General features: G+C 38.5%; 1 protein-coding gene and 1 long non-coding RNA gene across 4 annotated transcripts in view; one reads left to right on the top strand and one right to left on the bottom strand.

Annotated features, from left to right (window-relative positions):
- Nucleotides 1-833: 833 nt before the first annotated feature.
- On the bottom strand, nucleotides 834-3,254 carry LBX1 (ladybird homeobox 1). Its single transcript, XM_089683284.1, has 2 exons — nucleotides 2,490-3,254; nucleotides 834-2,191 (listed from the first exon to the last, which is right to left on the bottom strand). The coding sequence occupies exons 1-2, from the start codon at nucleotides 2,812-2,814 to the stop codon at nucleotides 1,722-1,724; spliced, it is 795 nt and encodes a 264-aa protein (XP_089539410.1). The 5' UTR covers nucleotides 2,815-3,254; the 3' UTR covers nucleotides 834-1,721.
- Nucleotides 3,255-3,303: 49 nt separating this feature from the next.
- Nucleotides 3,304-24,997, top strand: part of LOC149457811 (uncharacterized) — a 90,306-nt gene continuing 68,612 nt past the window's right edge. Inside the window, exons 1-3 of one of the 3 annotated variants that reach the window (XR_016313578.1) lie at nucleotides 3,304-3,572; nucleotides 6,537-6,598; nucleotides 20,818-20,859. This is a non-coding gene — a long non-coding RNA (uncharacterized LOC149457811). The remainder of the gene's footprint in view (nucleotides 3,573-6,536; nucleotides 6,599-20,817; nucleotides 20,860-24,997) is intronic. The other 2 variants (XR_016313580.1, XR_016313579.1) reach the window with 2 other exon arrangements.

The following is a 24,997-nucleotide window of genomic DNA, read 5'->3' as shown; positions in this document are numbered from 1 at the left end:
TATAGCCTCAGAGAAACTGGCCCAAAACTCACTTTTTTTTTCCTTTTACACCCCCCACACATACAACACACTTTTTTTTTCAGTCGGCCAGATTTGAGCTTCTCACATAAATTTTGCAAAGAATAGCCAAACATGCCTTACTGGGTCAAGAAGGCAAGGCACACTTTGGAAATATAATAGAAACCGTACTTGGCAAATATGAAATAAAGGAAAACAAAAAAAATAATAAGCACATACTATTAAAATTAATTTCTTTAAAACATCTACATTATTTGAAGTAATTCTATGATGCTTTAGTAAAAGAAAAAAAGTTATGCTATATATATCTATATATATATATATATAATCAAAAAATTATATATATAAAAAAAAAAATATATATATATATATACACACACACACACACACATATATATATATATATATATATATATAAAATATAAAAAAACAATTTTATATATATATATATATATATATATATATATATATATATATACATTTAGAATATATATGTACACATTATACTTCCATTGTTTTGCAGAATTACTGAGGTAACCTGGTTGCCTTGTAATATATATATATATATATATATATAATTTTTTTTAAGTATATAAAAATAGTATAAAATGATGTATATATATAAAAGTTATGAGATGTAGATAGATATATATATATATATATATATATATATATATATTTATTTACATTGAGAAAATCTAGTAATCAACTCAGTTCCTGGAAACAAATTATATGATGCTATACAATATTAATATATAAGGCATGTAAACGTAGTATTTAGATAAGTGTGTGAACTGAATACATTTTCAATACTATTAAAATTTATTTTATTTTATTGTGTTTGAAAAAAAAATATCTGTACAATACCCAAATTAGGTAAACAAACCAGCACTGTTTAGAGTGCTAAAACTTAAATAACGGGCCTTTACAATTTTCTTTTTCTCTTTACAATTCTAACAAACATTTTTTTCTGTACATTTAAGATTTATAGAACTTTTTTTCTGCAGTATTATTTTTATTGTATTTCATTGTGTCATGCAAAATTCTAAAAACAAGTAAAAATAATTATGTCTCCACCTCCTTTTATATTAATATTATGAAAGGTAGGATTGTTTTAAAAAAAGCATGTTGCAGCAGACAAGAAAATAGATATATTTTAAATGGTATAACGAGATAGAAATTGCGTTTAAAGAAAAATGTATTTGATATTAGAAAATTAGGTAAATTGACATACGTATTAATTAAAAAAAAAGGAAACGTAATATAGAAGGGAAAAAAAGATCGTGCATAAGTGTACATGCAAGAGAATTATGGCAAGTCTTAGCAGATACATTAGTTAAATAAAAGTGTTTTAGGATTTATCGAAACGTGTGATGAGCAAATTATCTATAGAGAATAAAAAGAGCTTAAAAAAATATGTTTAAATATTTTTTTGTTTTTACAGAAGCCATCCACAATTGCACCATTCCAAAAAAAAAATCATAACAATAATTATAATTAAAAAAACACGAAAACTACCTGATTGGGCAGCCGTTGTAATTTAAGTCTTTCTTATATTACTTATTGCTTTAATTGAAAAAAGAAACTGCCTTGGGTGAAAGGTATGATTTTTGAAATCTGGTTTATGAACAAGTGCAGCATAAAAATACCGTCCTTTCTTGTTTTCATTTCAGTCTTTTTTTTTTTTTGTTTTATTAAAAAAGTCAGTCATCGACGTCAATTTCCACATCTTCTTCGTCTTCTGAGCACTCTTTGCTCGTGTGCTGATCTGTAAGGGGGGAAGAAGGTGACAACTCGAGGTGACTGGCCAGTGCATGGGGTGACCTGGTCCTACTTTGGGTGCTGCTCATAGACTCTGTTTCGTCCAGTTCTGAAATAGTGAGCACCGCTTCTACTGAGGTTGGGCTCATTTTTTTGGCTGACTCCACATCTGCTTTCATTTCCTCCAAATCTCTTTTGAGCTTGGCTCTGCGATTCTGAAACCAGGTGATGACTTGAGCGTTGGTCAGTCCCAGCTGCTGTGCTATTTGGTCCCTATCCGCCGGGGACAGGTACTTTTGGTATAAAAACCGTTTCTCCAGCTCATAAATCTGGTGGTTGGTGAACGCTGTTCTGGACTTCCTCCTCTTTTTGGGGGTCTGTCTCTGGCCAAAAATGGTCATCCCATCTCGTCCTGAAAGTGAAAAAAATGTTCATTAATTTTTCAGTATATTTTTTTTTTCAGTAAAGCTACCTAAACAATAAAATTTGCAGAACAAAAAAAAATATATTGCAATTATTTTTTCTTTTAGAATAAATAACCCGTTTTCTTTATAAATAGGGTTGCAATAGTGCAATATTTATTTTAGGCACATTCTAAAATAAATAAATAATAATAATGATAATAACTTAAAAAATAAAAATAAAAAACCCTCTTCCAAAAATTGACAATTCTGGGGATTATTTCAAGCAAAGAAAGACTTGAGTGTTACCTTCAGCAGCTTGTAGAACGCTGACTTCCAGACCTTTGAAGGTTTTGCTGGCTAGCTCCTCCAGGGCACATAGAGGTGAGGTCTGGGACAGGAGAGCTCTGCTGGATAGGGGTAGTCCTGCTGGAGGGGGCTTTTCAGAAGAAGACAGTAGGTGAGCTGTCCCACAGATGGTGTAACTTCTCCTCACTGAAGGCTTGTTCAGGATGTCCTCAATGCTGAAGGGAGTCAAGGGCTTGTTAGAGTTTGCAGGAGGTGGCAAGTGGTCCAAAGCGTTTCTCCTTCTCTCCTCCACAGATGATGCTTTAGCTTCTTCCTTGGAAGTCATTTTTGAGCTTCACAAAGGGGAGAGCTTCTCAAGGAAAAAAAAAGTTCTTTGTAGAACTCCAAGGTCTCCTTGCTCTCTTCTTCAAGGCTTGCGAGGCTGACTGTGCAAGGTTAAAACGAATTTAAAAAAAAAAGGGGGGGGGGGTAAGGGGGGGGGGAGAGGGAAGGAGGTGTGAATGAGCAGATAAGGTTTCCACAAGATGACTTTTTGCACTATTGTCCAAGAATCTCAGTTTGCAGCTTAAAACAATCTCCCTTCTGCTTTTCTCAGACTACTTCCAACTTGCACTCATCCTTCAAATGAAGAGAGAGAGTGAAAAAACGGAGAGACTGATACATTGACTATGGCTAACAAGTTATTGTTGATTGGGATGTAATCAATTATCTCCAATGGCATGTCTCTCGCTCTCTCGTTGCCTCTCCCTGCCTTATGCAGCCGTTTGCAGGCTGGGAGCTCCATTAATTACCAGGCACGGCTGGTAGGTGGAGCCCAGTTGAATTATAATGCCTAATGCACTTGTCACTTTCTCCCCCCTATCATTTGTTTGGCCATATATATTTTTAAATTACATTATACACACACAACACCCAGCCTTTATTGAATCAGGATAATGCAAGAAACGAATGCTAAACAAAACAAAAAAAATAGCAATTCCCTTTGTTTTCTTTTTTTCTTATTATGTTTTTCCCCCTTGATCATAGTAATAGAGATGATGTTTGAATCGCAAAAACAGGAACGAAAATAATTGAGGATTGCAGGTAAGACAACAACTTGAGTGTATTGTGCTTTTTGTTGCTTTTAAGCTATTTTTAAATCCAAAGCATGCTGGTTGGTTGTGATTTACTTGTAGATGGCATTTTGTAATCTTGCAATGGGGGCAACCTGGAATTGATAGCTGGTCGCGATAATAAAATCATATCTATCTATCTATCTATCTATCTATCTATCTATCTATCTATCTATCTATATATACATATATATATATATATATATATATATATATATATATCAGTAGACATTGAACTTGCTCATTAATTAAATGGCAGCCACTCTCTGTCAGGGCATACCTAAAATATGTTACTATTATCTACCCCTCAATGTGAATTAGAGATACTCTAATGCACAATGAGGATATATATATATATATATATATATATATATATATATGTGTGTGTGTGTGTATAAAATTACATTAAAAATAAATACATCTATATGTATATATATATTTATTTTATTTTGTTTAATTACATAAAAACATACACACACACACACACACACATATATATATATATATTATATAATATACATATATTATATATTTAATAACACTATACACAGCACAGTAAATGATAGGAATATGTATACATGTATATATACAGTATACATTTTTTATACATATATATGTATACATATATATATATGTGTGTGTGTGTCGTCTACTGTGCTGTGTTTATTGTTAATATTATTATTTTTTCACTATTTCTTTCACTATTTTTTCTATAATACTATTATAATACTGTTAATATTACTACTGTTATTTCAATAGTATGCACTTTTTTCATGTTTTTTTTTTCTTTTTTAATTTCATGTATTTTATGGATGGATACAACCATGTAGAATGTAGACGGTATATCTGTATATTTAGCCAGATGCTACCGTTGTGGTGATCACGGTAATATGTAATATAATTATCTCTTTTGGTGTCACTGTGAGCCCTGCCATGGGACAGAAGGACAGGGAGATAGACAGGAGACAGGGTGGTATATAATCCCTGGGATGCTCTCCTGGAGGCTCTGAATCTAGTGTCTCTTCCAGGGGCCACAAAATAGCTTCTCATCTGCCTGAAAATATGACATATCATTAAAGATCTCGTATATCTTGTAAAGCATAGGCTCGGGATGCAGAATAAAGCCAGCAAGCCAGGCCGGCATCTAACAGAGGATAAACAGCTTCTGCTTGAAGTATGGCTTTATCAGGAGGAGAGGAAATAAACATTGGACTCAGCTGATGCTTTATCAGTTTAATGAAAGGGCCAAAGGGACCCAGGAATCAACCACAGCCCCACTTTCTAAGTGACTGATACTCTCATTGCCTACTGCTGCAAGCCTATTTGTTACTAATATATATACATACATATATATATCTATATATATATATATATCTATATATATATATGTGTGTGTGTTTGTGTCTATCTATCTATCTATCTATCTATCTATCTATCTATCTATCTGTCTATCTATTTTTCTATCATCCATCTCTACCCTTTTCTCTCTCTTTAAACTCATCTGTATTTTAGTTTTCTCCGCCTCTAATATTTAAGAGCATGAAATGCCCATAAAGGTAACTAGCTCCATCTCTTAAAGGAACCTTCCCTATTTCATCTCCTCTTTGAGTTTTCTTAGCCACGTTGTTATTGCATTGTGGAAAAATAATAATCTACTGTATCAATCATTTAATAATTTCTAAATCTAAATTTGTTGTTTTTTTTAGACTTTATAAGATCATTATTCAACGATTTATAGGGACATCATTTCAGTTTGCAACAGCTACCGAATTGGGTTGCTAAGCTTCGCAATTATGTATTTATCCAAACCTTTATTTATTCTCGTATTTGTTCTTCTGAAGGGACCATGACACAATATGACGTTGAATTATAAATATTACCTGGATTGTTTTTAATTAATTTATGCACCAGCAGTGTGTACTAATGTATTCTATATTATATTCTATAATTATATTGTGTACATTGAGCTCCACCATGTTTAATGAAGAACAGTCCTGCGTGGAGTGTACCTTTGCCAGGTGCTAACTGTCCTAAAACTTATTTTGTCAACAAAAAGAGCCACAAAATGATGGTGTAGCAACGTACAATGGTCTATTCTAAAAGCCAATTATAATTCAGCATTTTGTTAATACACTGAAAGCTTGATTTTGATTGGTTGCTATGGGCGAGGTATCACTGCTGTTATTTTTATTTTTTAAATCAGGTTTATTAAAGAAAAGAGAAGGAGAAATACTTGAATAAGATATAAACAGGGGAGAGAAAGAAAGAGAGAAGGAAAGAGAAAAAGAAAGAGGGAAAGAGTGATGGAAAGAGAGAGAGAGAGAGAGAGAGAGAGAGAGAGAGAGAGAGAGAGAGAGAGAAAAGAGAAAGAAAGAGAGAAAGAGAGAGAGAGAAAAAGAAAGAAAGAGAAAGAAAGAAAGAGAGAGAGAGAAAAAGAAAGAAAGAGAAAGAAAGAAAGAAAGAAAGAAAGAAAGAAAGAAAGAAAGAAAGAAAGAAAGAAAAAGAAAGAAAGAAAGAAAGAAAAAGAGAGAGATAGAACGGAAGGAAGGAAGGAAAGGAAAGGGAAGAAAGAAAGAAAGAAAGAAAGAAAGAAAGAAAGAAAGAAAGAAAGAAAGACCGATACCTCTCGAACACAAAGGTAAAGTGTTGGATATTTGGACTGCACTGCTTTGTATTTATCACATATTATTGACTGTATATCAGTGTAATGCCTCTTAGTCACGTGCCTCTCTCCATCCAGTACGAATTCTTCTTTCCTCTTTAGCAATATATGGATACAGCATGAAAACAAACAAACAAGGAAACTTTGAACTATAAGGAATAGTGGGCAGACAGCGTTGATTTGGGGGCCAGCAAGCCATTGACCTGCTCCTGCTGCAGTCCCCTGGGAATGCCATTATTAATGTGTGCCTCTTATCTTTAATTACTTACACAGGTGTTGTCAGGCACAGAAGATGGAGACTCTACTCTGGGTGATTGGAGGAATGCATAAGAGAGGTAATTCTTAGTAAGAAAATACATGGTGCCTAAGAATTAAACGGACTTTGCTAGATTCGGATAAATACCATTTATTGCATGGTATGGGGGTTATTTACTAAAACTGGAGGGTGCAAAATGTGGTGCAACTATTCAAAGAAACCAATCAGCTTCCAGGTTTTATTGTTTAAGCTTACTTGGACAAGCTGAAGTTAGAAGCTGATTGGCTGCCATTCACAGCTGCATCAGATTTTGAGTGCTCCAGTTTTAGTAAATATTCCCATTTGAGTCGCTTGCAATCTGGGCACAACAGTAATAACATGTAATACATAAATGTACATTACATATGACTATAATTAATATAGATGGGATTGGTGTATACTGTTACATATATTTCTGCTTCCCATCTGTGCAGTTTTTTATTTGCCATCTATAGCACATGTGATAATCAAGTTTCATCAATGTGGACTATTGAAGGGGTCATTTTTAATGAGACTATATTATTATTACAGTGGGGTTTTTTTTCTTTTTTTCTATGACGTTAAGATTTGTGCATGCCTACACTTTAATATATGTATATATATATTAAATATCAAGATTTTTACACTAGCTGCTAGAGGGAGATCTCACTAGATCAGTGCAATAATTCTTCCTCTCTTTTAGTAACTGATGGGATACGAAGTGTTCCACATTGGTAGCATTTTGTTTCCAAGGAGTCTATTGATGAATGGGACTTGTGTAGGTATAGGGAATGTTCCCTTAGCAAGTAAAGCTGTGTTCACTTTAAATACCCAATGATGATGAGTAGGAGGATAAAAAACATTGTTGCCTTGTTAATGAATGGTGAAGTAAGCACAGCTTCATTTTATTAGGTGATGTTACTCTCCATTACTTAAAGCAAAGCTAAGCCCAAAAACAAAAAAGAATATACTACAGCTTAGAGATGTACTAGCTGCATTAGGCTTTTTTCACACCTGCTATTAAGATACTTCTTGTCCTAGGGTGACAACTGTACTGATCAGTGTTGTCACCCTAGAACAGGGAATGTGTTAGAACTAAATAACACTTCACTCTCCCTCTAAAACAGGAGGTGTTTTGTAGTCCATGGAGATAGAAGTGAACAATGCTAACTGACAACGGTCCAGTGGAAGAATGCTCAGGAAGTTATCAGCTCTGGCTGGATGAACAGCTAATTTTTTTTTGCACTGGTCCAACAGAAAGAATAAAACACTTTCAACTACATATTTAACAGACCAAAAGGGAGCTGATAAGAGATATTTATTGTTAGACTTTATATACACATTAATGAACCTCTGGACTTTTATGATGAGAGACTGCACTGCAAAGCTGGAAGCAAAACCTTATGTGATGAACCCTTTAAATTCTCTTTTTCTTTGTGTTACTATAAAATCAAGAAAGTTTTTGTGGATTGCTAGTTATGAATTGTTCTCAGTCTATCTGTCACAGTAAGGTAGGGGTTCATTTTGAAGGTGGGCGGGGCCTATTTCTTTTTGCCTTTAAAGTAATCAGGTAGAAGTACAACAAGTCAGTAATGTATATTCATAAGCAATAATTATTCATCATAATTTATGGATAACATGTCTTCAAGATATTTGATCTGAATATGATGAGCATTGTATGGAGGACATTTCAAGTCATATGGAGTGTCAGTTTTATAAAAGTTGTGTCATCTTCCCCCCAATATACAATCATAACATTTATAATATTTGTATAATTTCTAAAGAACAGTATTTTGCTACAGAAATATTAAACCAATATGGACTCCCTTATATGAGAGTGACTGATCTACTAAAGGCAAATAGACTGTTCACTTTGCAAAGGGAAGTTACTCTAGAGCTTAGACAATGGGGTGAAGCTCAGCTGACTTCCATCAAGAAAAAATACTGTTTCTTGCACTTATGATTGGATATTCTTGGCACAGTGAAATTTCACCAAATTTGCTTAAAAAAATCTCGTTAAAATTGCAACTTTCCTTGCAAAGTATACAGCCTATTTGTCCATAGTACATCAATTCCACTACCTCTTTGAAGATCAGAGACTCATCTAGACATAAATGGTTGTATATACAATCAGGGTCTGGTAGGGTTTTTCCCCCAAAGACTTTTTAAATTCACAGACATAAAATACTGTTTTGGCTAATATACACCTCAAATCCCTGGATTAATGATTGCACAGATCCAGCTTGTAGAAGAGCAGGGACTTTAGAAGCTTGGCCAGACATATACCAGCAATTATTAACCTAAAACGATTAACATATGCAGGCAGTGGATTGACAGTCTGCTATAGGCTGTGATTCATGTATCACTTCCACTGGAAGAATTAAAGTATTTACAAAAATGCTACATGTGTAATCTGAAACATGCTTGCTTTTTACAGCACATACATTAACAAATACAGATTAGCAATAATTAGATTCACTGTTTTGTGCCAAAGTTCCAGAGTCTGGGGAGAGGAGAGGGTGGAGAAGGACAAAGTCCCAGCAGAATGAACCTTCCGTGGAATCAGGACTAGTTCAGGACCAGGGGGGGACTGACAACTCATGGGGCCCCTGGGCAATAGGGGATCATGGGGCCCCTGTGTCCTTGCCCAAACTCAAAAAAGCCCATGAAAAAGGTGCCAGGGGCATCTCATGGGGCCCCCTACTGACTCCGGGCCCATGGGCAGTGCCCGAGTTTCCAAATGGTCAGTCCACCCCTGTTCAGGACCTTCACCTATTAATACTAGAAGGCTAACTCATAGAGAAGTCTGAACTGTATTCTCAGAATATTTCATATGGATCTCTTAATTCTTCTTAAAGTGGTATTAAAACAGATATGTAATATATTGTAGTTTACATTCACTAGATGTTGTGGCTGCAGGGGCGGACTGACCATTTGGAAACTCGGGCACTGCCCAAGGGCCCGGGGTCAGTAGGGGGCCCCATGAGATGCCCCTGGTACCTTTTTCATAGGTTATTTTAAGTTTGGGCAAGGACACGGGGGCCCCATGATCCCCTATTGCCCGGGGGCCCCATGAGTTGTCAGTCTGCCCCTGGGTGGCTGCATCAATTTTCTTTTATTTGGCTTTCCCCCTCTGCTTTCATCTGGTGATCTGGCCAGTAATACACCTCCTGTATTAGTGAGACACCACTCTGGAGGATTGAGCACATTCATCTGGAGAGTTTGAGCTTTTGAAAACAACAGAATTGCTGGGCTGGATTACCAAATGAAAATAGAAGCAAGAAAGCCTACAAAAAAAGAAAACTAATGCAACCATCATATCTAAGAATTGGTAAACTGCAATATAAAAATGTTTGCTTTTAGGTTTAATACTGCTTTACAAGGATTGAATTCTAAACAAAATATCTAGCTGAATTATTTTGCAGGCATTGATTAAACATATCTTATGCACATACATGTAATCATATGGCTTATCTGTAAATTCTATCTGTTCCCTTTATTAATTCAGTAATCTGCTGATTATCCCAATGTTTCAAATATACATAACTTTACAATAGCTATCTATCTATCTATCTATCTATCTATCTATCTATCTATCTATCTTTCTTTCTTCCCCCCCCCCCTCTCTCTCTCTCTCTCTCTCTCTTTCTTTTTAGATCGATCTATCTATCTATCTATCTATCTATCTATCTATCTATCTATCTATCTATCTATCTATCTTTTTATCTATTTAGATCTATCTATCTATCTATCTATCTATCTATCTATCTATCTATCTATCTATCTATCCACTACAATCTATCTATCCATTTATTTATTATCTATCTGGGCTTTCTCATGAGGATAAATACATGTACAAATGTCAGATCAATAAAGCCAAATGTGACCCTTATATTCACTATATCTTCACATCCAAAGGTGCACACATCACCCATAAGAAGTCCCTATCCTGGTGTAGAGCATGTTGTGGTCATAGCAGGGGGTAGAAGAGCAAGAAGGTCTCTCGATTGACTATTTCCATCATTTATAGGGAGTACGCATTATCTGGATATTGTGACACTTCCCCCTATTATGTAATAATGAACAGTTATGGGGCACAGAACATATGACACAGGATTTCACTATATTAGACATAAAAATGTCCTCTACTGTCAGCTGGCAATGTATACTGTATGGACTAAGGAGTAATGAACCAACTTGTATTAAAGGAAACCCACACTAAAAGAAAGGTGTTGCTAGCCATTGCTGATCTCCTTCTGAAAATGCTAGCTGCCTGGTTGCTTCTGGCTTCCATTCTTTCTAAATCACTAATCTGGAGTAAGTATGCAGTCAAGGAAGGCAAGAACTCCTGATCAATATACTCATTCCAGTAGACAACCCAGAATGTAAAGAAGCCACTGGATCAGGGTGACAGTTTAAGAGTAGGAATTTTCGGAATGCTTGGCCATGGTAGGCTTCATATTAGCATACGTTTCCCAAAAAATGGTACTCATTCTAGGAGATTTACTAAAACTAGAGTGCTCCGAATCTGGTGCAGATGTGTATGGTAACCAATCAGCTTTTAACTTCAGCTTGTGCAATTAAGACCACAAAAGACAATTTACTTTCTATTAAAAACAACATAAACGGCTGATTAGTTGCTGGATTGCTTTTAAAAGCAGTGGAAGGGGTCGTTCTGTTCCTTTAAGAGAGCTTGGGATCCTGTCCAGCAGTTGTGTCTATTGACAATAGAGGTGATTTCCATTCCCCATACCCGATCATCTCTATGGTCTAGAACAGGGGTCTCCAAACTTTCTAGACAAAGGATCAGTTTACTGTTCTTCAGACATTAGAGTGGCTGGACTGTGGTCATTGAGAGTAGAAATGTCCTGATGTCAATGGTGAAAAAACAATGCTCCATCTTTGGTGTCAGTGGAGGAGTTGTGCCCCATCGTTGGTGTCAGTGTGAGGAATTGTGCCCCATCAGTGGTGTCATTGGGCCCCATTGTTGGTGTCTTTGGGGGAAATTGTGACCCATCGTTGGCATCATTGGGAAGAATTGTGCCCCATCATTGATGTCATATGGAGGAGTAGTGCCCATCACTGGTTTCAGTAGGAGGAATTATGCCCCATCATTGGTGTTAGTAGGCTCCATTGTTCGTGTCATTAGGAGAAATTGTGCCCCATCATTGGTGTCAGTGGGGGGAATTATGCTCCATTGTTGGCATCAGTGTATGAAATAGTGCCCCAAGGGTCTGGTCTAGGAGAAGACGCACTGGCCTAGTATCAGGGCAATGGAATCTCCATCATCTTGTTACGCTATAATGCATTTTGGATTGAACTGTTCTGTTTCCATGCGATGAACTTGCACTTTTAGCCAATTTTGTGAGTATAATACTTACCTTTTTTACACAATAAAGCCATATTTAAGGATAATGCACTAGGTCTGTGTGCCCTCTGTTTTGTTTGTTATTGCAGTATCTCTAGACGTCCCCAGTCTCATGAGGGCAGCAAGGTGAGAGCATCCTATGAAAGCCAGGATATGACTGCAGCCTACTGAAATTATTTTGGTCTGACTTCCCAAGCGCAGGAGTATTAAAGTTGTCTGGTCTAGGAGACTGAAGGCAAAGAGCATTTTGTCACTTCCGGTTAGGGAAATTTTTTTTTTAATTTTTAAATTTATTTATTGCTTTCAAGGGTAGAGGAGACATCTGGGGTCTTATAGATCCCAGAAGTCTCCATAAAGAGGACCTGTCATGCTTTATTGCTTTCACAAGGAATGTTTACATTTCTGGTGATAGCAATGAAAGTGATAAAAAAAATTGAAGGAACAGTGTAAAAATAAACAATTTTAATAAACTAAATAATACAAATATATTTTTAAAAAAAAGTTCCCCATCCCCCCCGTGCTTGCGCACTGAGGTTTAACGCATACAAATGTAAATGGTGTGCACACTACACATGTGAGGTATCGCTGCAAACGTTATACCGAAAACAATGACTCTAGCTATAGACCTCCTTTGTATCTCTAAACTAATAACCTATAAAACATTTTTAAATGGCACCTATGGAGATTTTTAGGAATCGTAGGTTATCTCCATTCCACGAGTGTGCGCAATTTTAAAGTGTGACATGTTGGGTATCTATTTACTTGGCATAATATTATCAGAAAAGGTATTGTCTTTTAACAATAACACCTGGAAACTGATTGGTTTCTTTGTAGAGCTGCACCAGGTTTTCCACTCTCTAGTTTTAGTAAATCAACCCCATTATCTTTTTTTCAAACTTACATTGGTTCATCTTGGCTTGATGTAAGTATCCATGCCTGATACTGGGAGGGCCTCTGGGGATGCTGAAGATCACTGTAGTAGTCCAAATCACATACAGTGATAGCTGTGATCTTCCAGGTGCTGCTCCAGCGGCTTCCCCTCTGCACAATGAACATATGGGGGTCACTTGCTCAGCACCATTGCCATTCAGAGAATGCCTTTATATTTTTAAAATATCCCCTGTGTTCAAGTGCAGAGGAGAAGCTGCTGGAGCAGCACCTGGAAGATCATGACTCTTCCTGTACTTAAGAGTGGACTACTACAGTGATTTTCTTGTTCAAATAATTTTATTATTTTAACATGGAACAGTACAAAATAATAAGCAAAAATATGGGTCATTGAAGGTGTACATTGATTGCACAGTAAGAAACCCAATAATACAAGGTTAGGCATCACTAATAAAGAGGACTATCAAATGGCAGTTGAGGCCTAACAAAATGGGGAGGGGGGGGAATGAGGAGGGAGGATGGGGAGGGGCATACGGCTGCACGGTAGGGGGAGAAGGGAGAAAACCGCAGTATGGTTAAGGAATGGTACCATCAAAACAAAAGACGTAGATTACGGATTGATACTACAGTGATTTTCAACATACTCGGCAACCATGAGGATATTAGATGTAAATACTTACATCAAGTCAAGCTAGAGCAATGTAAGTTTGCAGAGAAAAAGGAACTTTTTGGCTTTAGAAATAATTTAGCAGTACTTCAAAAGCCATTACATTCCTTTTTTTCATTTTTAGTAGTTGACAAGTTCAAACTAAACTAAATTTCAAAGCTAAACTTAAAGTGGGGCTCCCCATTCACTGCAAGGGTTATATGCTAGTTTTTGTCTAAAAAGCAGTTTTACTTACCTTATCCCTTGCTTCCCTGGTAGCTGGCACTTTCCTCTTCCCTGCAGTGCTTGGGGTTGTGGGTGGCATTGGCATCTTCATGTACAATGCTGGACTGCTGGTCCTGCATTGTACATGGTGACATCATAGTGCCTGCAACCAACAGAGCACCGATGAGAAGTGGCTTTAGATCACATGAAGAGGAGGAATCCTGCAGCAGAAGAGGAAAGGTAAGTAAAACATTTTTTTATATGGTACTCTAGACAAAAACAAGAATTTAACCCTTGCAGTGTGGGAGGAGCCCCACTACAAAGGTGGTTTTTGTGTTTTTACCAATGTTCAGCTTGAAAACCCATGTCAGGTCGTTTTTCCATCTGTGTCACAATGAGGACCTTTCTTTTCACATCCTATCCCTCATTTTGATGATTGAGATTTATTGAGAGAAAACACCGCAATATCCAAAGTGAGGGATACCCCCTCTTTGACAGTTGTCTGTGAGAGAACAATTTTCCATATATTCCTGTTCTAGTCACAACTCAAAAGTTCAGAATTTCACTTTCCTTCATTCCCAGTAATAATGGCCACCAGGACAAACAGGGAGAAAGAACCCCCCCAGTGTCATCAAAATTGGCAATAACAAAACTGACAGAGGTTCCACCCCATCAGCACTCCAAAACTCAAAATATCATGAAACACCAAGTAATCATTGCACTGTATGGGATTCATTTACTGAAGTTTTTTTTTCATTCAAAGGAGAAATTTAATAAACTTCAGCTCTTTTCTAAACCACCCAATGAGGTTTCAGCTTTTATTTCATATAAAATTAGCATTTAGATGTCAGACAAGATAGTCTGTATTCTTTTCAAACACACAGAAAGTTTGTGCTTGTTCAAATGTCATTCTGGCTGACCATAGAAAGAATGATTTTTGGAAAGATTTGAAATAAATATGATTTTTTTTAGTCTTTATAAAATAAAAATATATATTAAATGAGCACAAACAGCAATGTAGAATTCTGGGTTCTAAAACAACAAGTTTGGATTACCATTTCAGCATTATTGTAACCACACGTGTTACTGCAATCCACAGTAAGCCCAGGTGCAGCACATCGCATGTGATTCGCACGGGAACTGCACCACATTCCTGTGCAAATGACATGTGATTTCTGTGCGGTGCAATTTGAGCCATACATTTTTTATGGCTCAAATGGCACTGCATCTGCAACAAAAAGGTGCAGGACCCTTTTTTTGTCTGAACCAGAATTGGATATTATGGGTGTTCACACCGCATTTTGCGAACTGATTCCGGGATGTTGTTAACTTAAAATCCACACCTACAGCAGCTAGTATGAACGGGGTGCGATTATGATGCGATGCGGAAATGTCACAGAAACCTGTGCAAATTTCTCACAGTGTGAACCCGGGCTTAGGCTCCATGCACACTGGCTTGAAAAGTTTTGCTCTATATCAGCGTTTTTTTCTGCATTTTCCAGCATTTTTTTAAGCCCAGTGTGCATGGAGCCTTACAGCCTTAGTATAGAATAAAATAATACTGTGCAATATATTAAGCATGTTACAGTGCATTGGCTGCCCTTTCTTATTAAATAGGCTACCTTAACACAATGCACCACATAACGCTCATTAACGCACATCAAATAAGTAAATGGACTCTAAAGGATGACTGTTAAGAAAGGGAAAAATAGTCAAAATACATTTCCAGCTTCTTCTCTGCAAATTACTATTTTTCATTGCAGAGTCCAATAGGAACAATTGTTCATCATACATAGCAATCACAGTCTTCTACTATAATCTCACATGCAGGGGCGCACAGACAAGTCATGGGGCCCCCTGGTAATAGGGGATCATGGGGCGCCTGTGTCCTCACCCACAGTCAAACCACACCCAAAAAAGCCTATGAAAGGTACCAGGGGCATCTCATGGGGCCCCCTACTGACCCCGGGCCCTCGGGCAGTGCCCGAGTTTCCAAATGGTCAGTCCACCCCTGTTCACATGATGAAGCTGCTGACCTCCCTCAAAAGGTAGCATACATTAAAACAGTCACAAAATATATTCTTATGGTTCAACCAATTACAGTCATTTCTGTAAAGACTATTCAATGAAGATAATTTGCTGAAGAAATAATAACCGCTCACCTTCAGGGCAGGTTCACATTAGAATGCGGTGCGGGAAAAGTGCGTTCTGTGCACATTTCCTGTACCACATTCAAAATGCACTGCCTTTACAATCTGCTGCAGGTGCTAATAAATTGTTAACGGCATCCCAAATGCAGATCGCAAATGCTGTGTGTTTTAGGCACCCCAGTACCATGCGATTTGGTACAGCACATTTTTCAAAAGTAGTGCATGCACAATTTTTTGTGCGATGTGGTGTGATTTCAGCTCATTCAAATAATGGGCTGAAGATCACACCGCAGAGGAATGCATAGGAATTGCACAGGAATGCACACCTCATTCCTGTACAATTCTGGTGCATTGGCCCTTAATCAATGTTCACTTTTCCTTTAGTAAATCAACCTCATGAAATGATTTTTAAATATTAAAGGAATATTCAGGTCTTATGGTGGCCATACATGCTTTGATAAACAATTGATTTCTTCTCCGAACAATCTATTTTGAGTGGATATTCAATCTATAGCCTACCACCCATTTGAGCAATATGCCACACAGAGGGAAGGGGATTTTGATTGATAGTTAATCCCAAGTTATGATCCTAATTTATTGACTGCACCTCTGTTTCTACCAGGTAAGCTCAAAATCGGACTGAGATCGTATTCATGTACAATGTATTTCAGTGCTGCTGATTGATGAAAAATTATCAATAATATTCCACCCTCAACTCACCTTGAGCCAAATCAGTCTAAATTGAACTTAAAGCGGAGTTCCACCCAAAAGGGGAAGTTCTTCTTTAAAGATTGGTCCCCCATTCCCCATTAAGGATTGGCAGCTTTGGGGAGCGGAGGGGGGAATGGATACCCGAATTTGACAGGTACCCGCTCCCACTTCCACTGAGATCACCTAGGCGATTGGAAACGGAAGTTGTCCTCCTACCCTCCCTCCCCGAAGTCTTGTGGGACACGTGACAGGTCCCAGAAGACGACGGGGCCATTCAGGAAGAGCAGCGCTACTTGCGCATGCGCAGTGGGCACCCGGCTGTGAAGCCGCAAGCTGTCACAGTCGGGTGCCCACACTGAAGATACAGGATGGCCGGTGGAACAGGCTGCGGCGGGGGCAACGCGGGATCATGGGACAGGTGAGAGGCTGTTTTTTAAAAGTCAGCAGCTACAGTTTTTGTAGGTGTTGACTTTTATTTTTTTAACAGAGTAAGTGGAACTCCGCTTTAAATTATTCTGAAGGGAAGTTATCTCTGTTTAACATTTACAGATAAATCTTTTTGATCTAATCACACACCATTCAGATAATAAAATTGGAGCATGGGGACACCATTAGACTGTCCATACAGAATACAATCGGATTGTACAAACCCTGTATAATCTGCTTTAGATTTACCAATAAGTGGACAAACTACTAATAGGTGAACAAACCAACACACGTAGATTTACTAAAACTGGTTCACTCAGAATCTTGTGCACTTCTGCATAGAAACCAATCAGCTTCCAGGTTTTATTACTAAAGCTTAATTGAACAAGCTGAGGTTAGAAGCTGATTGGCTGCCTTGCACAGGTGCACGAGATTCTGAGTGAACCAACTTTAGTAAATAAACTCCTATTCGTATTTGTATCAAATTAGGCAGGTCCTTGTACTACATAGTTGATAGGAGATATAAAGGATATTATATAATCAGGTTGTTTAGTGTATGGTCAGCTTTATTAAATTCTTCAGAAAAATCAGCTGTTCATGACTAGAGATGCACTCAGTGTTTGGAATGAATGAATGTAACAGCTTCCAGCGGTCAATGGTTACTATGGAAGCAGCAGGCGCTTGCACCTGCCGCATCCCTACCAACCACTGATGTCATCCGGCCCACTCACTTACTGTGAATCCTCATCAGGGGTGGACTGACAACTCATGGGGCCCCCAGGCAATAGGGGATCATGGGGCCCCCGTGTCCTTGCCCAAACTCAAAAAAGCCTATGAAAAAGGTACCAGGGGCATCTCATGGGGCCCCCTACTGACCCCAGGCCCTCGGGCAGTGCCCAAGTTTCCAAATAGTCAGTCCGCCCCTGATCCTCATCCATGTATGCAAATGTCTATGGATTGGAGGAGTTACACCATTGCCTATATATGCCACATACATACAGACCACCACAACCACCACCCAGGGTTGCGGGGAGGAGGCTCTTGTCCTCCTCAATATGGAGACAAACTGCTTTGCAGGGGGAAAACCTCTGGCAAGGCACCTCCCCATGTTGATAGCCTGTGGACAGGTATGGTTCTGGAGAGGACTTCACACTCACACCCCTCCCCTTCTAACCATTCAGGTTGCATGCTCGATTAAGTTTCTGGTAGGGACCTTTGGGGGGACCTCACGTATTTATTTTTCTTCTTTTTTTGCATGGAGATCTCTCTTAAAATCCATACCAGACCCAAAAAGTCTGCTACGGATTTCCTGGGGGACCTCATGCATTATTTTTTTTGCAAGAGGTACCCCTTTAAAATGTATATCACACTCAAAGGATTTTTTTTCATTCTTTCTCTAGAATGTGCTAGAAAGGGAAACAGACAGTGCAAAAGCCCCTCCAAAGGTCCTCCAAAATACACAGCAGACCCTTGGAGGGTCTGTGTGCTGTCCTTTTTTCTTTTAAAAAAAGAAGCCAGCAATGAAATGTCATTTTCTGGCAGTTTGAAAACTTTTTTAGCAGTTTGTAAATATCTTACTGTATATCACAGAGCTGAACCCTTCACAGGCAGAATTAGAGCAACCCCCAGGCATATTATTTGAAGGAATTGGGCATTTCTAATGTTTCTTCTGCTAGGGCCAGTGCTGGAACAAGGTCTTCCAGTGCCCAGGGCAAAGATGCTAAACTGCATCCCCCGTCCCCCACTCACGATGTGCAAGCTTAGGGGATCCTTTGCCCAGCAGTCACTCACTTGTCAAAATCACAGCCGCTGTCACTACTCCTTTCAGCCTTGTAACAGAAGGAAGGCGTCCCCATCACTACAGTATACCACTGCCCCAGGAGAAAATACCCCTCCTGCCCTCCCCTTGTCCCGGCCTTGGTTATGGCACTGGTGTTCAAACAACCATGACCCATCCTCTCTGCACTTTAAGATTTTAGCTGGGCCTTCCCTGCTGACAGCTGAAAAACAAACAAAGGGGTGGAGGATGAATTGCTTATATCACTGGACATGGTCATATTTGGTCAATGACATCAGCAACTATCCCTGAGCCTTTGTTGACATTTCAGCTGTCATTGGGAAAACCATCATTTAGTGAGTGTATTGATGAGGAGTGGAAGGGTCGGGCATGTTTTTGTTTTGGTGAGCATTGTGTGTTCTTTATCATGACTGACAAGGATCTGCACAGCTGGAAGATATGGTTGATGATTTATTTACATCATTGTTGGAATTTAATTTTTTTCATAAATGACTTATGTGTCTCATTATTTACACTTCACACCTTTATTTTGTATATGAGTAGGGGTAGTATGTACCCCTTACTCATTCATGTGGGGGGCGGTATCTGGGGCTCCTCCTATTTTTAAAAGGGGTCCTTGTTCTCATCAATATGTGGACAAGGTTCTTTGCCAGGGGGTACCTGTGGTAAGGTCTGATATAAAATGTGGGATAAGCCCAAATTGTTTTTTTTTTTTGTGGGATCCCCTTTTACAACCATACCAGGCCCTCAACAAGGGTAAGGATCTGGTATGTATTTTAAGAGGAAACTACACACTTTTTGTGTGGGGTCCCCCATTAATATATATACTAGACCCTAATCTAGCATAAGGGTCTGGTATAGATGAAGGTAATCCCCCATTTGTTTACTAACAGAGGTAAAGGGAACATAAGCTTTCATTTACTGTCAATTTAAAAAACATCTTTGTTTCTTAGTAAATCTCACTTTTGCTGTAGTGAGCAGTGGGGGGGATTTACTAAAGCTAGTTCACTCAGAATCTGGTGCACCTGTACATGGGAGCCAATCAGCTTCTAACCTCAGCTTGTTCAATTAAACTTTGGCAATAAAACCTGGAAGCTGATTGGTTTCTATGCAGAAGTGCACCTGATTTTGCACTCCAGCTTTAGTAAATAAACCCCACTATGCTTTGTACTGATACATTATTTCACAGGCAGGTTAAGGGCACCCCCCAGGCATGTTATTTAAAGGAATTTGGCATTTTAATGTTGCCCTTTAAGCATTATCAAAATTTCTGCTCTTTGCCAAACACAATTCTAAAAAAATGTTTTTTGCTTTGGTGCATGTTCCTCAGGGTTGTGCCCAGACACCCATGCAATCTGTTTGACAATCCCTTGCCTATAAGCCTAAAAAATGGGCATTGCATGTTTTAATATTCAGTTCCCATTGACTTTAATGCGGTTTGGATTCGGCATTTGGATTTCAGTAAAGTTTGGTGAACCTGCCCAGAACCAAACCCAGGTAGTTTGTCTTTTTCCTACACATCAGAATGCCAATGACTTATCTGCTGAAAAAAGTATATTGTGCAGCAGTTTAGTGGAGTACTTCCTACTCTAGGGACAACTACTTTTACTATACATTTCTATAGCCAGTTCCATGACCCTGTGTAGGCAGAATATAGTTTGATTCACGGAGCTCACACCACTACCATGCTATGGAGAACAGTCAACAGTATGTGGCTTAGATTGTGGTCTCACTTCCTTTATTGAATTGGAGCCCAGCAGCCATATAACGTTACTCTTGGAACATGTGAATGTGATCAGCTCCCCTCCCCTTTTGTTCAGAGGATGAATAGTGTCACCAAATCTTCAATCTTTTCTTCTTCTTGTGGGATTAGACTCAAGCTCATAACTGAATAGATAGACAGATCTGCTACTTTGAATTCAGACTGGTTTCCTCTCTCATTAGGATTGCAGAGCTGTCCCTAGGAATTAAATATTAATCTATTGAAAACTCATTTGGAACTATCCTTTATTAATGAATGACCATTATGAATATTTTCAGATAATAGGCTTTATTTCTCTTCTTTCAGTATATACAGAAGAGGGTTCCATGTCAAAATACATTCATCTATGTAAGTTCTGTTTTTACTGTTGATAAAGAATATCTATCGGTGCTCCCAAAGCCGGCCAATCTCCAGTAGAATTATGTTTGTTTGGAAAATTAAAATAATTCCCATAATTGAGTCAACTAATTTTGTCTGAAAGTCCTTAAAATTGCATCCAGACCTGCAACTTCTATGAAATATGCTTCCTTTGTGCCTAAAGTATGTGCATTACAATATATATATATTTAATTTTTCCTGAACAAAAACCATATTCCTAGTTAAAGTGTTACTAAACCCACAACAATACAATACGTCCGTATATGCAGTAAAGCATGCTTGCTATACTCACTGTGGAACCTAAGATGTTAATCCTCTGTATTGTGTAAAAACGCTGTTTGATCCTGACTTCTCTGATCCTCCCCTTCTTCTAGTGTCCCGCACTTATCTTCCTATAAGACATATCGTGTGGAGTAACTCTGCACATGCTCAGTTTGGTGTATATTGCTAGAGAGGGTTTTTTTTTCCTTGGGAGGGTACATGTGATCAGCACAGGGCCAATCAGCACTTGTCAGACAGAGGTCAGGGGTCCTGCATTTTCCTACAGCAGAATCAACACTCCTCCTACAAGCTTTAACATGTGCTCTGCTGGAAACTGGTAAAAGTGACAGGACTGCTCTAACTGCTGATGAGAAAATATATTTAACAGTTTATATTTACTAAAATAATTGCACTTCCATGTTATGTGTACTGTGAGACCAGATATTGTAAATGCAGGGTCCTAAGTTTAGTAACACTTTAAAATGTTCATTCAAGAAAAATATTCCATACTGCTTCTTCAAATTTTCTGATTGCTTTTGTCAAAGACAGACATTGATTTGACCCAACTAACGTTCAGAAACTGGAATGAGTTTTCGGAAAATGAAAATTTTCAAATGAGACTAGACTTTATTCAATATTCAACTACCATGTAGTGTTTATGGGTAATTTAAACCCTTGCATAAAGTTGATTGGACTGCTTAACACAGATCCACCTCAACTTCATGTGGCTTGATGTACAGTAGATTGGGGAAACACACTGGCATACTGAGGGAGATTTATGTAAACTGGAGCATTTAGAATCTGGTACAGTTTCTTCAAATAAGCTTTGAGAATAAAACCTGGAAGCTGAGCCAGATTTTGCACCAAGCAGTTTTAGTAAAACTCAGTGGATCTCAGAGATACATTGTGAAAAAGCTTATAGAGGCAGATGTTAAAAAGCTGAACACAAACAGCAGTATAGCCCTTGAACCCTTTCATAGGCAGATTATCATTTTGCCAATGGGAACATTTAGGGTAGCTTACCTTGGTTGCATATAAATGGCCTTTATATTTGCTGTTATGGAAGATAAAGTTATGCTGTCATTTGTTGCCAAGGAAACATCCTAGAAGTTATTCCGGTGGAAGGGTTGAGGTAGGATTGGCACCTATGTAACTGGAAGAGCAATATTCACTCACTTAGAAAATCTACTCCGTTAAACCAATGTTCTTTTCCCATCTCAACATTTTCCAGCACAAAAGAAAGTCACAAAAATGCACAGTGATTTATGGTTGTGTTTTATGTTCTGTGCTGGATGAAGCCTTCCCTGCCAAATTCAGGGCACTTAGATTTAGCAGCTGTTTAATTGCCTCTGATTCTGTCTTTGAGCTCATTGACTAAAATGTCAGTTTTCATACGGTTTTGCTACACCACTTTTTTTTAACTCTGTGTTTGCTTCTATTTGATAAGGTCCACGCTTGGGAACAGCTGGATTGTGTATCTGTGACATAAGACAAGATTGCTATGATGAATATATTATTTAGGAAATATGTTTTATGTCTGAATAGTTCAAGTCCATTTTGTGAGAAGCATCAAATAACATTTCTGCTCTGTAGATGTTTGGTTGGCTATGTGGTTCCATAGTCCCTTCTACTGCAGTCTGAAACAATTTTGGGTGTGATTTGGCAAAAAATGGTATGAAGTATAAACGATACTATCCCCACTTTCTCGTGTGTTTCTGTGACCACAAAGGTTTGCATGCATAAACAGAAGAGATGAACTCACCTCTTCAACTCTGGAGAGTTCTGAGAAGGATAGTCCTAAACAAGGTTAGTCTATGTCATCTGTCTGAGAGGATCAGAGGTGGGACATTTACAACCACAAACAGCTGGTCTATGAACAATAAATAAGGCACTTTACTTATGATCTTTCCAATCTTTGGGGATGAATGATAAAGTACAGATCTATATTGAGGATTAGGGACTGTTGTGAATGTACAATATATATATGTAAAGTGCTGCATAAAGTGACGGCGCTATATAAGTACCTGAAATAAATAAATAAAATATTAGACCATTAGAGCCTAACTCAACTTTTGTTAAAAAAATAATGCACGAGACATTTTATACTAATTCTTGCAAAATGGTCTGTAATATTGTGCATTTAATGGACCTCCGGAACCTACTCCGGCCTGTAAATGAACAATAAAGGAGCAGCACTGATGAGGTCATCTGTCTGCCCTATCATTCTTCCAAAGAGCTTCCAGAATGTGTAGCACTGTGCAGGGCAATAGCATCCTGATTGGTTTATAGTGCTTACCCCTCACTTTATCAGTATGAGCACCTCTGTGCAGAAGATTAGCAGAGGCAGAAAAAATGACAAATGTAAATACTTGTATTAGTTGTAGTAAAAATATATTTAATGTTTTTTTATGAATACACAACTGGATTACATGACATGTTTACATCTGTTGGGAGTCTAGCTTCAAAGTGGCTCAAAGCCTGAAGGTTTTTTTTAACCTTCATGCATATAATGCATGAAAGTAAAAAGCTTCAGTGTGCAGTTTTACCCCTCAGCCCCTCCCCCCATAATAACCTGAGCCTGAGCCAGCAGTGTCCTCATTGGCTGAGGCACAGCAACAGGAGCTATTGGCTCCTGCTGCTGTCAATCACCGCCATTGAGGAGAGAGTGGGGGGGGGGGCAAGCTGCATGCTGTGTGTCTCATAGGCACACAGAGGTGGCTCGGGAGCGAGCACACACGAGTGCCCACAGAGCAAGCAGCAGGGGGGGAGGGGCCTGGAGTGTCAGTAAGGGACCTAAGAAGAGGAGGATCATGGCTGCTCTGGGCAAAACCATTGTGCAGAGCAGAATAGTATGACATGTTTGTTATTTTTTTTTTAATTCGGAGCCTTTACAATCGCTTTAAAGTGATCTGAAAAAATACTAATGCAAGTTCTATACAATAGAAAAGCTGATATACTCACCTCTCTGGTGACCTTTGTATCCCAACGTACTCTGTCCCAGCACAGCAGCCAGCTGGTGCATGTTTGTTTTTCAGGGGCTGGGTTTGGTCACTTAGTTCCAGTGAGGGGAACTCTTAAAGTGTCAGCATACCAAGACATTTTGGACAATTTCATGCTCCAAACTTTGTGGGTCCAGTTTGGGAATGGCTCCTTCCTGTTCCAACATGACTGTGCACTGGTGCACGAAGCAAGGTCCATAAAGACATGGTTGAGCGTGTTTGGGATGGAGGAACTTGACTGGCCTGCACAGAGTCCTGGCCTCAACCCGATAGAACACCTTCGGGATGAATTAGAGTGGAGACTGAGAACCAGGCCTTCTCATCTGACATCAGTGCCTAACCTCACAAATGCACATCTGGAAGAATGGTCAAACACTCCCATAAAAACCCTTGTGGACAGTCTTCCCAAAAGATATGAAGCTGTTATAGCTGCAAAGGGTGGACCAACACAATATTGAACCCTACAGACTAAGATGCCATTAAAGTTCATGTTCATGTAAAGGCAGGAGCCCCTATACTTTTAGCAATATAGTGTATGTAAAGGAGCCTGTGTTGTACAACTATGCCATAAAAAAGTCTTATGGGTCCTATGGGTTCATTTTTGGTGCTAAAGATAGACTGGCAGCATGCAGAGAGTAGACAACATCAGTAGGTGTTCTCTATTTGTGGTTTTTTTGTGCCATGTAAGGGGTGGTCTAAGTGAGTTGTGGGGAATGGATCTGAAGGATGCCTGCGGTAACTAAATAGGCAAGAAGAGGGGTGACTGTAGAAATTAAAAGATGTTGTGAAGAGAGGAGATGGGGTAAAGGCGGTAGGAGGAGGGGAAGGAGGGAGATAAGAAAAATGGA

This window comes from Staurois parvus, unplaced genomic scaffold (assembly GCF_062004578.1).
Source record: "Staurois parvus isolate SC_StPar_1 unplaced genomic scaffold, SC_StPar_1.0 ptg000303l, whole genome shotgun sequence".
Taxonomy (NCBI): Eukaryota; Metazoa; Chordata; class Amphibia; order Anura; family Ranidae; genus Staurois; species Staurois parvus.
This window is presented reverse-complemented; position numbering and strand designations above follow the sequence as displayed.

Bases quoted from the DNA above. Each gene is read 5' to 3' on its own strand.
- LBX1 (XM_089683284.1), bottom strand. From the start codon at position 2,814: ATGACTTCCAAGGAAGAAGCTAAAGCATCATCTGTGGAGGAGAGAAGG. The intron at 2,192-2,489 runs GTAACACTCAAG...TTTCACTTTCAG, and splicing joins CGTTCTACAAGCTGCTGAAG to GACGAGATGGGATGACCATT.